The sequence below is a fragment of the Trichomycterus rosablanca genome, chromosome 1 (genome assembly GCF_030014385.1).
Source record: "Trichomycterus rosablanca isolate fTriRos1 chromosome 1, fTriRos1.hap1, whole genome shotgun sequence".
NCBI lineage: Eukaryota > Metazoa > Chordata > Actinopteri > Siluriformes > Trichomycteridae > Trichomycterus > Trichomycterus rosablanca.
In genome coordinates this window covers 71,041,008-71,053,967 of record NC_085988.1, presented here as the reverse complement: position 1 = coordinate 71,053,967, position 12,960 = coordinate 71,041,008, and the positions used below count along the sequence as shown (strand labels likewise).

Genomic DNA, 12,960 nt, shown 5'->3' with positions numbered 1-12,960 from the left:
TGGACCGATCAGCGTTTTTGAGACAGATTTCGATCGTCGAAAATTAGCAGTAAATAAAAAAAGTAAATCAAACAAATACAGCCAATACTGCAATGATTATATTTAGACCATTAATTAATTTAAAACGAAAAAGTAAATTAAATAAATGCAGTTAAAACTGCAGTCATTAAACGCAGACTCTGGGTTATTTTAAACGAAAAACTTCAACCATTAAACGTAGCTCTTGAATTGTTTTAAAACAAACTCGAATTGTTTTTAAACAGTAAATAAAACAGTCAATGTTGCAATCACATAATTAAACAGTAAATCAAACAAATACAGTTAAAATACTGCAATCATTACATTTAGACCATTATTTACTTTAACACGGAAAAACAGTATATTACATAAATGCAGTCATTAAACCCTGGGTTCTTTTAAAACGAAAAACTGCAACCATTAAATGTAGATATTGAATTATTTTTAAACGAAAAACAGCAAATTAAACAAATGTTGTCTGCATAGCATCACTGAAATCCTTATTGCTTTTCCAATGAGCTAGTGCTTGCGCGCTCTGTGGGATGGTAGCCTCTGAAAGATAGCAATGCACTTGGGATGTGATCGGACTGTCGCTCTCCTGTGTACTCTTAAGTGCCGTATCAGATTAGTAGTGTTAAATGTTTTTGTTTTGGTTCCCCCACAAGACACGTTGGTTTTACAAATTTTACATGTATTTACAAATTTTTATATGTATGCTTTCAGTCTTCTATTATTGAGGAATTTGAGGATTGTTTCTGTATTATCTTGGGTGAGAGTTTCTTTTTGGGCATGTTTTGGGCATATGTAGTCTTTGTCTTTTACCGTTATACTCTGGGCTTTCATTCAGGATATGTTTTATGGTGATGGGTGTCTTCCCTTGTTAGATGTTGGTGTGACAGTCTGGAATGGCCTATTCTTCATCCAGTGTAGATTACTTGATCTATACATTTTCCATAGTTAATTTCTTGGTTGTTCCTGATGTTGGGGTGAACCTCATATAGTTTGTGTGTTCTATTCGAGTAGCCAATTATTTTTGATAGTCATTTATGATGGGTTTGGTGTCCATTAGTGGAGGATCGTGATTAATGATTTTTTTTGTACAGTTCTTACTCTAAAAAGCTGTAAGATTCATGATTAGCATGTACTGTTACCACTGAACTAAACTGTTTGCTATATTCTGAATGCAGAACTGGTTCTGCTCACCGTGTTTATGTTCAGCTTACTGTTCTACATTACTGCCACGTTCACTACTTTATGCTATTTTCAATCAATATTTTTTTCTCTGTGATATTTAATGGAACTTAAGCACTAGATGGTAAAATTGGCATAATCTACATCCCTAATTTTAACACAAATCTTTAAATAGAATTTGTTGTCTATTAAAATCTTCAAATGAAGCATTTTAAAGCATAAAGTTGCACCCTGAAATGTGTGCAATCTGGCAAGTAACAAGAACTCAGTAAAGTACATGGCCTTGCTGGTTGCTGAGAAGACAAATTCAGAAAAGCATATCTATTATTTATTAGTATTATTCTAACATATTTTCAAAAGCTACATCAACCTGACCACTACAGGTTTTCATTACTTTAAACAACTTCATTTGAAAGGGTTTGTAAAAGTGCACAATCTGCAACAGAAAAAGTGAGATATTCCAGAAATATATTAAACCATCCAAAAGATTAATGAGAGCTCATTAATGCAATTAATCTTTCTTTACTGTCACATTCATACTGCATGTCAAACGACCTGCAGTGCAGCTGAAATTTATTCAAAAAATGTATATATACAAAAACAGGCTTATATTATAGTTGTTCTGAAATTAAAGCCTATTTTCCATTGCATGGAACCAATTACTATTACTAGTACTATTACAACTACTACCCCACAGATTACTAACCTTAAGGTTGTGACCCCACCTGGAATCCCCTGAAGATGCAGAAGGGGTCAGATTTTTTTTGCCAACTTTTAGTTTGAAGCAGATTAATCCAACTTTAAATGAGGTCATTATTATCTTACATTATATTTAAATCTTCTCTGAAAATGAGCTAAATAATATGCACTCCAACACTGAATTGCCACTTATTTTTCCTCCAGCTGTTCACTGTATTACAACCATTTTGGACTTTACATATTCAGCATAAATCTCTATTAAAGTGAAAAGGATGAGGTGACACAAAGGGAAATCACTACATTATTTTCTAAATAACTAATCTTAACTACTAAACTATTTCTAAATAACAAAATCATTGAGCTAATTGTTTTTAGAATAAATAATAATTTTGAGAAATTTGGGACAGGGGTAGCCTATGTATAGACTACCCAGCTGGGATATGTGGAAAAAGCATTTTGTTGTACAGTGCACATGTACATATGTTTACATGCCAACTAAAGGCATCCCATCTGAAAATGCTGATTGGGCTGGATGTAGAATTGTGTCAGGGTTGCAAAATTTGAGCCCTGAATTGGAATCACTAGCCAAAAGGTTGAGTACCCCTGCTTTACTGTAAATTACAGTTTCATCTTGCAGAGCCAGACAAGTTCTACTGTCTAATTTTAGATGTAAAGGTGGGCCTGAGGGAGGTAGGGCAGGACCAAACTTAGAATGCATTTCTGCCTCCTATGAGAAAAGATCAAATAATTGGTAGAAAGGCAATGCTAGACTGAAAAAAATTAAATCACCAGACACCACTATGCAGAAATTGGTGACTAAAGCATATAAAGCGCCTTACATGCAGTAAATGAAATATATTTGTCTTTGTCCAGGAAATGTTTTTTGCTTCTGTGGTCCAACCGCTTAGGTTTCCTTATGTTCATGTCTAGCTGACATTATTGTACAAAATGTACGGTGAAAAAATAATAGGTAGAGTTATGAGGAGACATTTACTAAGATTAGTATTGATGCTCGTTGCTGCACTTTTACTCATTAATAAGATGTAAAACAAAGTACACTAGTCCATTAAAACACATCAGAAAGAACTGAATCAAACAGTAAGTCTATTTCTAAAAACCTCCAATTTAAGGCTCAAAGATATTGAGAAGGTTTTTTTTTTTTTTATAAAGTTGGAGAAGATATTTTTCTTGCAGTGCCTATTGATCTTCTCTGATGTTGTATAAGGAGGATTTTTTTTTTTTTATGTGGGTGTGCAAGAACTACCCATAACCAACTTTTGCAAAGTCTTCCCCAGATGTCAGGTCTTGAAGAGAACGGCTGGCCCTGCAAAACTACATTGTCTAAATTTTAATAACCTCGCTTTTGTTAGCCTAATGACAGCTACAGCAAATGACAACTAAAGAAAATCAAAGAGCTGCTGATAACTAACATTCTTAAACCTCTACTTTATTTACACGTTTGTTCTCTCGTTTTTTGGTGTTTCTGTTAATAATTATTTTAATTTATACAAAATGCATGCTAAAGAAATTGATAGGTATGAGTTATGAAAATACATTTACTAAGATTAGTATTGATGCTCAGTGCTGCACTGTTACTCATTAATAAGGATGTAAAACAACGTACACTAGCCCATAAAACACATCAGAGAGAACTGAATAAAATATTCTAGTCTATTTCTAAAAGCCTCAAATTTTATAGACTTTGAGAAGGTTTTTTTTTTTTATTAAAGTTGGAGAAGGTATTTTTCTTGCAGTGCCTATTGATCTCCTCTGATGTTGTATAAACATTACCAACTTTTGCAAAGTCTTCCCCAGATGTCAGGTTTTGAAGACAACTGCTGGCTCTGCAAGACTATATTGTCTAAATTTTAATAACCATGCTTCTGTTAGCCTAATGACTATAATTTTCCTGGTCCATGTTAAATCCTATTGTGTAGGTTTATTTATGTTAATGTCTTGCTGACCCAAATTACTACAGTACAGCTACAGCAAATGACATAAAACTAAAGAAAATTGTACATGTTGGCAAATAAGGGAGCTGCTGATAACGAACATTCTTAAACCTCTACTTTATTTACACTTGTTTGTTTTCCCTTTTTGTGTGTTTCTGTTGATAATCATTTACATTTGAACAAAATGTGTGGTGAAGAGATTGATAGGTAGAGTTAAGAAAGACATTTACTAAGATTAGTATTGATGCTCGGTGCTGCACTGTTACTCATTTGAATGTAAAACAAAGTACACTAGTCCATTAAAACACACCAGAGAGAACTAAATCAAACAGTAAGTCTATTTCTAAAAACTTCCAATTTTATAGATTTTGAGATTTTTCTTGCAGTGCCTATTGATCTCTGATGTTATATAAGCAGGATTTTTTTTTTTTTTTTTTTTTTTCAAAAAAATGTGGGTGTACAAGGACTATCCATTACCAACTTTTGCAAAGTCTTCCGCAGGTGTCAAGTCTTGAAGACGTCTGGCCCTGCAAGACTAAATTGTCTAAATTTTTATAACCTCGCTTTTGTTAGCCTAATGACTGTATAACTTTCCTGGTCCATGTTAAATACTATTGTGTATGTTTCTTCATGTTAATGTCTTGCTGACCCAAATTACAACAGTACAGCTACAGCAAATTACATAAAACTAAAGAAAACACACATATGTTGGCAAATAAGGGAGCTGCTGATATTTACACTTGTTTGTTTTCCCTTTTTTGGTGTGTTTCTGTTAATAATCTTTTACATTTGTACAATATGTGTGGTGAAGAAATTGATAGGTATGATTTGTGAAGACATTTACTAAGATTAGTACACTAGTCCATTATAACACATCAGAGAGAACTGAATCAAACAGTAAGCCTATTTCTAAAAGCCTCAAATTTTATAGAATTTGAGATGTTGTTTTTATTTAAGTTAAAGAAGTTATTTTTCTCATAGTGCCCACTGATCTCCTCTGATGTTATATAAGCAGAATTAAAAATGTTGGTGTACAAGGACTATCCATTACCAACTTTTGCAAAGTCTTCCCCAGATGTCAAGTCTTGAAGACAACATCTGGCCCTGCAAGACTAAATTGTCTAAATTTTTATAACCTCGCTTTTGTTAGCCTAATGACTGTATAACTTTCCTGGTCCATGTTAAATACTATTGTGTATTATTAAAATGAATTTAGATTTTGCAATGTGTGCTAAAACGTTGGCTACATGAATGTTTACAGCAGTTGTTTATAGTACATACTGTAAATATTTGCAAGTAGAGATGTTACATTATATTCACTTAAAATATTTTTGACATAACGATGGTCTAATAGCTGCACTGCTAGCTCGCTAATGTTTGATAACTACAGCTAACTGAAACGGTTTAGGTGGCGCTTCATACCATACCCTAGCTAACTTGGCTACTCAGACTTTTTAACTAAATACAACCCAGGCTTTATGCATTTTCATATATAATGCACGTTGTAAATATTACTCAGTCAAATAAGTGACCGACAAGCACATAATGACCAACAGACTGTGTGTGTGTATATGTTTGTGACAGAGAAGCTAACTGGCTAAGCTAACGCGAGCTTAGCAACATAGCAAGTGATTCGCGGCCTATCGTTAGCTAACTTGTGCAGCGCTAATAAGCTAGCCGGCTAAACTTACCTGTTAATTAATTATGACCTAAAGAGCACAACATATTCTAAACATGCATGTTGAGCTATTAAGTTCAGACGGTACCTGAAGTCCTTATCGCTGGAAGTCATTTTCTCCAGCAGGTTGGAGATGTGGTAGGAGGCGCTCGCCATGTTTGCACCGCTCAGCGTGAGTGTAATGGCTTTAAACACTTGTAAGTATCGCACACCCTGTTGTTATAAACTGATCCCTGGCTTCTCTCGTCTGTGACTGCAGGATAAACCTCTCGTCTTCGCAATGTCCTCTCCTTTCTCTATGCCTGGGATGATCAGCGGCTGGAGAGAGTAAAGTAGACTTTCATCCCGTTGGAGTTTGGATGTTTGAATGGAGATGTGAGTTCTCTCTGCAGAGGTGGAGCCGCTCAAACACACCATACTAGTGATGTGTCGCTTGAGAACGAGTCGACTCTTTAATTAGGCTCCTTTGGGTGTATTTTGGGAGCCGATTCGCTCTGAATGTCGCTTCTAAAGACGTTCTAAATAGTCCAGTGCCACCCCAAACACTACATATACCCCAAAATACACCTTTAACAGGGCACCAGTCTATCTCAAGGCATCACTTATTCATGAAAGGATTTCACACTGAGCTCCACCATTCCAAACCACACAAACTTTGGAAATACACTGCCTGGCCAAAAAAAAGCTCACCACCTGGATTTAACTAAGCAAATAGGTAAGAGCCTCCCATTGGATAATTACTGCATGGGTGATTATGTTTCAGCTGGCAACAAGTTATTTAACCCTAACTGATGCAGTGAGTAGCTTCTCATTTGTTAAACAACCATGTCGAAAGACACATCCTGTGGTCGCGGAAAAGATGTTAATCTGTTTCAGAAGAATCAAATCATTGGCATGCATCAAGCAGAGAAAACATCTAAGGAGATTGCTGAAACTACTAAAATCGGGTTAAGAACTGTTCAACGCATTATTAAAAAGTGGAAGGACAGTGGGGAAACATCATCTTCGAGGAAGGAATGTGATCGGAAAAAAATCTTGAATGATCGTGATCGGCGATCACTTAAACGTTTGGTGAAATCAAATGGTAGAAAAACAACAGTAGAACTCAGGGATATGTTTAATAGTGAAAGTAAGAGCATTTCCACATGCACAATGCGAAGGGAACTCAAGGGATTGGGACTAAACATCTGTGTAGCCTTAAGAAAACCACTTGTCAGTGAGGCTAACCGGCAAAAACGGCTTCAATTTGCTAGGGAGCATAAAGATTGGACTCTGGAGCAATGGAAGAAGGTCATGTGGTCCAGATTTACCCTGTTCCAGAGTGATGGGCGCATCAGGGTAAGAAGAGAGGTGGCTGAAGTGATGCAGCCATCATGCCTAGTGCCTACCGTACAAGCCTGTGGGGGCAGTGCTATGATCTGGGGTTGCTGCAGTAGGTCAGCAATGTTATGTTCCCAAAGAATGAGGTCAGCTGACTACTTGAATATACGTAACGACCAGGTTATTCCATCAATGGATTTTTTCTTCCCTGATGGCACGGGCATATTCCAAGATGACAATGCCAAGATTCATCGGGCTCAAATTGTGAAAGAGTGGTTCAGGGAGCATGAGACATCATTTTCACACATGGATTGGCCACCACAGAGTCCAGACCTGAACCCCATTGAGAATCTTTGGGATGTGCTGGAGAAGACTTTGAGCAGTGGTCCAAATCTCCCATTATCAATACAAGATCTTGGGGAAAAATTAATGCAACTCTGAACAGAAATAAATGTTGTGACATTGCAGAAGCTTGTGGAAACGATGCCACAGCGAATGCGTGCCGTAATCAAAGCTAAAGGCGGTCCAACAAAATATTAGAGTGTGTGACCTTTTTTTTGGCCAGGCAGTGTATAACACTGTGCAAACATGCATGCAATGTTGTCCATAGAGCAGAATTCACTATTCGATGTAAAACCCTTTGATACCCTCTATAAAGTGCTAAGCTATAAGTAATTTGCACACCTCTGAAGGCATCATTAATGCTGAGGAGTGCATATACATTTTGGGGCAAGATACAACATACACCCTCTATATCACTTTCAAACCCTGGGTCACGACCCACACACTTTGATTGCTCGCTACTTGTTGACGTGCATTTTTGAAAGTGGTATCATTAAACCCCTCGTCACTTCTCGCATTTGTTTTCGTGACAAAACGCAGTTTGGAAGACCAGAGAAGCTCTCGTGCGATTCCAGTTGGTGATAGATGGTGTAGTGTGAAACCCCCTAACACCGATCAGTCGTGTAGTGTGAAATACACACCGACTTGAAAGACTCCCGATTACAAGAGATCCGGTTGTGTAGTGTGAACTGTACAGCGACCCGCTGACTTGGAAAGTCGTGTAGTGTGAACTTGGCACAAGGCGAAAAAATGGGTCACAGAGAAAAATAGTAATAATGAAATACATTTGTACATAAATGCCCCATTTGTGAAGGCTTTACATTATATCTTGTATAGAGAGTAAGATGCATTGTGTTGCTTGGGTCACATAAAAATCATGGACAAAACGTGGGTCACTTGAAAAAAAAAACAGTTTGAAAAACCCTGATCTAGATGACTTTTTCAGGGATGTTTCTGTTTGTTTCAGCTAGATGATGCCAAATGTAATAAGAGGGTGAAAGTGCTAGACTTGCCTGCCTGCAGTCTAGACTTAACTCCTATTGAAAATGTATGGCAAGAGGTGAATCAGACAAGGGCAACCACAGAATGCAAGAATGGGCATAAATTCCACTTGTAAGTTGGTAAAACATTGGAAATCCTTTCTTTGTATTTAATCAAATAAAGGGTCAAGAGAATTAACAAACCAGATATTCTTGTTTGTATTGCTTTTTACAAAACGCCCCAACTTTTACTGAAATATATAAGTTCATATAACTTATAATTATGTATTTTTAAAATAATTGTTTTTAATAAAACCATGTGCGTTCCAAATATCTCGCCTGCATTTAGTACCACCCATTATTCAACATAACAGCACAGGTCTTATAAATGCTTAATGAGATAAAAGAACACTGAGCACACCCCTCAAAACAGAATCTCTCCTCTTTAGCACATCCCACAGGTTTTCAGTCTGTGTTCATTGAACCATTTTTTGTGAGGGTTGGGTGAATACCTTTAGTTAACTGGAACTATGTTCACATTCACTACGGTAAATACCACAATAATTACTAATTTATGAGATTATATACAGTAGTTCAGTAGTATGCATTTTAAAACACTCCATCTGCTTTCAGTGTACTTAGATTGATCGCCTGTCAAGGGAGCAGCCTCACACTTCACAAGGGAGCAAGTTCAACCCACACTTATTCATACATCTTTACTAGCCAATCACTGCAAATGTGTGAGGGGATTACGGGCACTTATGGTTTGAAGAATGACCTTTTTGATCTGACTTGCTTTTTAGAAGTGTTTCCAGTGTTTCAGACCACATTTCCATTGTTTTTCAGTCTATCTAAGGTGGACTCAGACCCAAAGAGTTTGGTGGAGTTTTAGCATGGAATGATGTACAGCTTTCCCTTTGCATTACAAAGTTTCAGGTTGCATCTTTGAATCTCATGTTTTACACACTTTGGTTACATTCATGACAGGACATGTAGTTACATGTAACACAAGATTCATGGACAATTTTGTATCTCCACTTAACCTGACTGCATGTCTTTGGAGGAAACCAGAGCTCCCGGAGAAAACCCACACAGACATGTGGAGAACATGCAAACTCCGCTCCACCTGGGAATCGAACCCAGGACCCTCTTGCTGTGAGGCGACAGTGCTACCCATTGAGCCACGTGCCACCTTTCTTTATATAGAACATAATAACTAAGCATTTTTGTCAGTTTAATTTCTTTAATATGCTAAAAGTTAAAATATGTTTTTTTTATTTTCAGTAAATGTAAATCTAATTGGTAGAAATAATTTTTCTTAAATGCTGCATCTAAAATCTGCATCCTTATTCCCACACACTCACTTGGTAACAAGTGTGCCTCTTAAATCAAAGGCTGAAGCAGCAGTTCTGTTTCGTGATTCAGTTGGAGACAAAGGTCAAGCATGATTAAAATTACAATTAAAGTCAGTAGTCAGTAGTATAATCACACTCATGCATTAAGAAGACATTATGCTTCCAAATCTAGCCTTCACCCCACTCTGGAAAATAATCATGTTTCTTGCCAATTGGTTATTTGAGGCAGATTTATTTCCAAAAGCTCTTTTATACTGTTGTTAACCTGGTGCCAATTCATTTGCAATTTGCCATAAAAACTGTTATGATTTTAAAGAACACCCACAACATCTGGCTACGAAACGGCTCTTCGGTGAGCAGCAGGTGGCAAAGCCATAAACATGAAATTAAGAAATAGATTAACACAGCAGTGAGGAACATAACACCATTTAAAACCCACGCAGACACGGGGAGAACATGCAAACTTTGCAAAGAAAGGACCCGGACCGCCCCACCTGGGGATCGAACCCAGGACCTTCTTGCTGTGAGGTGACAGTGACACCCACTTAGCCACCATGCCGCCCTCATTTATTAAATAATTTACTTATTTATTTAATCATTGTCTGTTTTACCAAAGCTATATCTTGTTCAGGGTTGCTTGGGTCTGATTTATTAGGCAAGAAACAACCCGGACAGGTTGCCAGTCCATCACAGGATAGACAAACACACCTATTAACACTTATTTATTTAATAGGATTTTAATGTCATGTTTTACACACTTTGGTTACATTCACGACAGGACAGGTAGTTACTGGTTACACAAGATTAATCAGTTCACAAGTTTAATGTCCAACACAGTCATGGACAGTTTTGTATCTGCAATTTATTTCACCTGCATGTTTTTGGACTGTGGGAGGGAACCGGAGCTCATGAGAACATGCAAACTCTACACAGAAAGGACCCGGTATATATGGTCGGGCAGTCGTTCTACCATCATTTTTTTAGTCTTTAAGATAAAAGGTGAATAGTCTATGTCACATTACCTCCAATAATGAGAGATCTGAAAGTAATAATGAGGCTTACAATGAACGTTTGAATTCTATGAGGAACACTGGCTGGTACACTGTTTAGCTACTAATGCTAGCTGGCTTGAGCTGACTGGACAAAATTCTTGCCTGGTTTATGATGTGTTTCCAGTTTGACCTCATAGTATTTTGAGTAGTGGCTTAGTGGGTAACACTGTCACCTCACAGCAAGAAAGTCTTGAGTTTGATTCCCAGGTGGTGCGGTCTGGGGCCTTCCTGTGTGGAGTTTTTATGTTCTTCTCGTGTCCAGGTGGGTTCCCTCTGGGAGCTATGGTGTCCTCCCACAGTCCAAAGACACGCAGTCAGGTTAATTGGAGATATTAAAATTGCCCTAGATGTGTGTGTTTGCCCTGTGATGGCAATCTGTCCAGGGTGTTTCCTACCTTGTGCTCGGTAAATTGTACCCATTGCAACCCTGAAAATGATACAAACAGACAAGGAATGAATGAATGAATGTTTCTGAGATGGCTTTGGAAACCAACGCAACCTTGATTGCAATGAATCTGTCAATAAGTGAATGAGTGAAATGGTAGAACTGTGCTGACTATAACAATGTTTTGTTATTAAGATGCAGGTAATATTAGTATATATATGTGGTGGATCATTCTCAGTGCAGTAACACGGTGGTGACATGGTGGTGGTGTGTTAGTGTGTGTTGTGCTGGTATGAGTGGATCAGACACAGCAATGCTGATGGAGTTTTTAAACACCTCACTGTCACTGCTGGACTGAGAATAGTCCACCAACCAAAAATATCCAGCCTACAGCGCCCCATGGGCAGCGTCCTGTGACCACTGATGAAGGTCTAGAAGATGACCAACTCAAACAGCAGCAATAGATGAGCGATCATCTCTGACTTTCTATCTACAAAGTGGACCAACTAGTTAGGAGTGTCTAATAGAGTGGACAGTGAGTGGACATGGTATTTAAAAACTCCAGCAGCGCTGCTGTGTCTTATCCACTCATACCAGCACAACACACACTAACAGACCACCACCATGTCATTGTAACTGCAGGGCTGAGAATGATCCACCACCCAAATAATACCTACTCTGTGGTGGTCCTGTGGGGGTCCTGACCACTGAAGAACAAAGTAAAAAGGAGGTTAAAAAAGTATGTAGAGAAACAGATGGACTACAGTCAGTAATTGTAGAACTACAAAGTGCTTCTATATGGGAAGTGGAGCTGATAAAATGGACAGTGAGTGAAGAAACAAGGAGGTGGTTTTAATGTTATGGTTGATTGGTGTATAAAAATAAGCAGTCAGCATCATGTGCTTTTTCATAGCGTCTACCTTGATAAACTACTTGTTCGGAAAGGAAAGGGAGGTAATGAAGAGCTGCGCTTCTCCTCCTCATGAATCAGCAGTCTTGTTTGAGATAGTGAAGATGAATGAGGTTTTTAAATGCCTACACGCATATGAATGTGCATTAGGGATGGTGCTCTCTGGGAATCGTGCCTTAAAGCTGCTAGCATTAAGTAAATAATGTAACTGCACTGTATGTAATGAATGTATTCTCAGATCTGTTTAAATTGATTTCTCCACTTCATCTGTAATAATGTGGGTTAAGCAGGGCATTTACTGGACATTAAGTGTTATGGGATTTGGCTTATACTGTAAATGATTAAAGGTGAAAGGTGATTTCGGTGACTAAATTGGAGACCATGCTTCATAGGACAAGTGGTTGTCAAAATAAAATAGGAAGCCGCTCAGGTGGCGCAGCAGGAAAATACGCTAGCACACCAGAGCTGGGATTTTGAATACGAGGAATCGTATTGAATCTAAGCTCTGCCATCTGGCTGGGCTGGGCAGCTACATAAACAACGATTGGCTGTTGTTCACAGGGTGGGACAAGCCAGACCAGAGTTCCTCATAACTGGTGCAATTATGACCTCTGCTGGCTGATTGATGGCACCTGCACAGAGTTGAGGAATAATGTTGATCAGGGTGTCACTCTCCGTGCACAAGGCTGATCCGCATTTGAACTCGCCTCGTGCAGGTGAAAAGATGCAGTCGGTACTGCACACATGTAGGAGGGGGCGTGTGTCAGTTGCAAGCTTCTCAGTCAGCAGGGGAGGGTTGTATCAGTAGAGATGAAGCGTAACGCAATCAGGGTAATTGGACACGACTAGATTAGGGAAGAAAATTGGGGGGAAATTCGGGGGAGAAAGAGAGAAAAATAATAAAATAAATGAAATAAAATAGAAATATTGGAATTATTTTTTCATATACATCACATGGCAGGATAGAAGGTGGATATAAAGGCCCAACTTATTTATAGGTTGGCTGATCAACCCATGATCAGGTTCCATGATTAATAAAGCACCAACAATATCTCTTTAAAGTTGATATAGAAAAAAA

At 38.0% G+C, this 12,960-nt stretch overlaps 1 protein-coding gene across 1 annotated transcript in view; it reads right to left on the bottom strand.

Annotated features, from left to right (window-relative positions):
• cand1 (cullin-associated and neddylation-dissociated 1) overlaps nt 1-5,922 on the bottom strand; it is a 40,685-nt gene extending 34,763 nt beyond the window's left edge. The window contains exon 1 of the mRNA XM_062995948.1: nt 5,627-5,922. Within this exon, the coding sequence (XP_062852018.1) occupies nt 5,627-5,694 (68 nt within the window). The 5' untranslated portion in view covers nt 5,695-5,922. The remainder of the gene's footprint in view (nt 1-5,626) is intronic.
• Between the last annotated feature and the right edge of the window lie 7,038 nt (nt 5,923-12,960).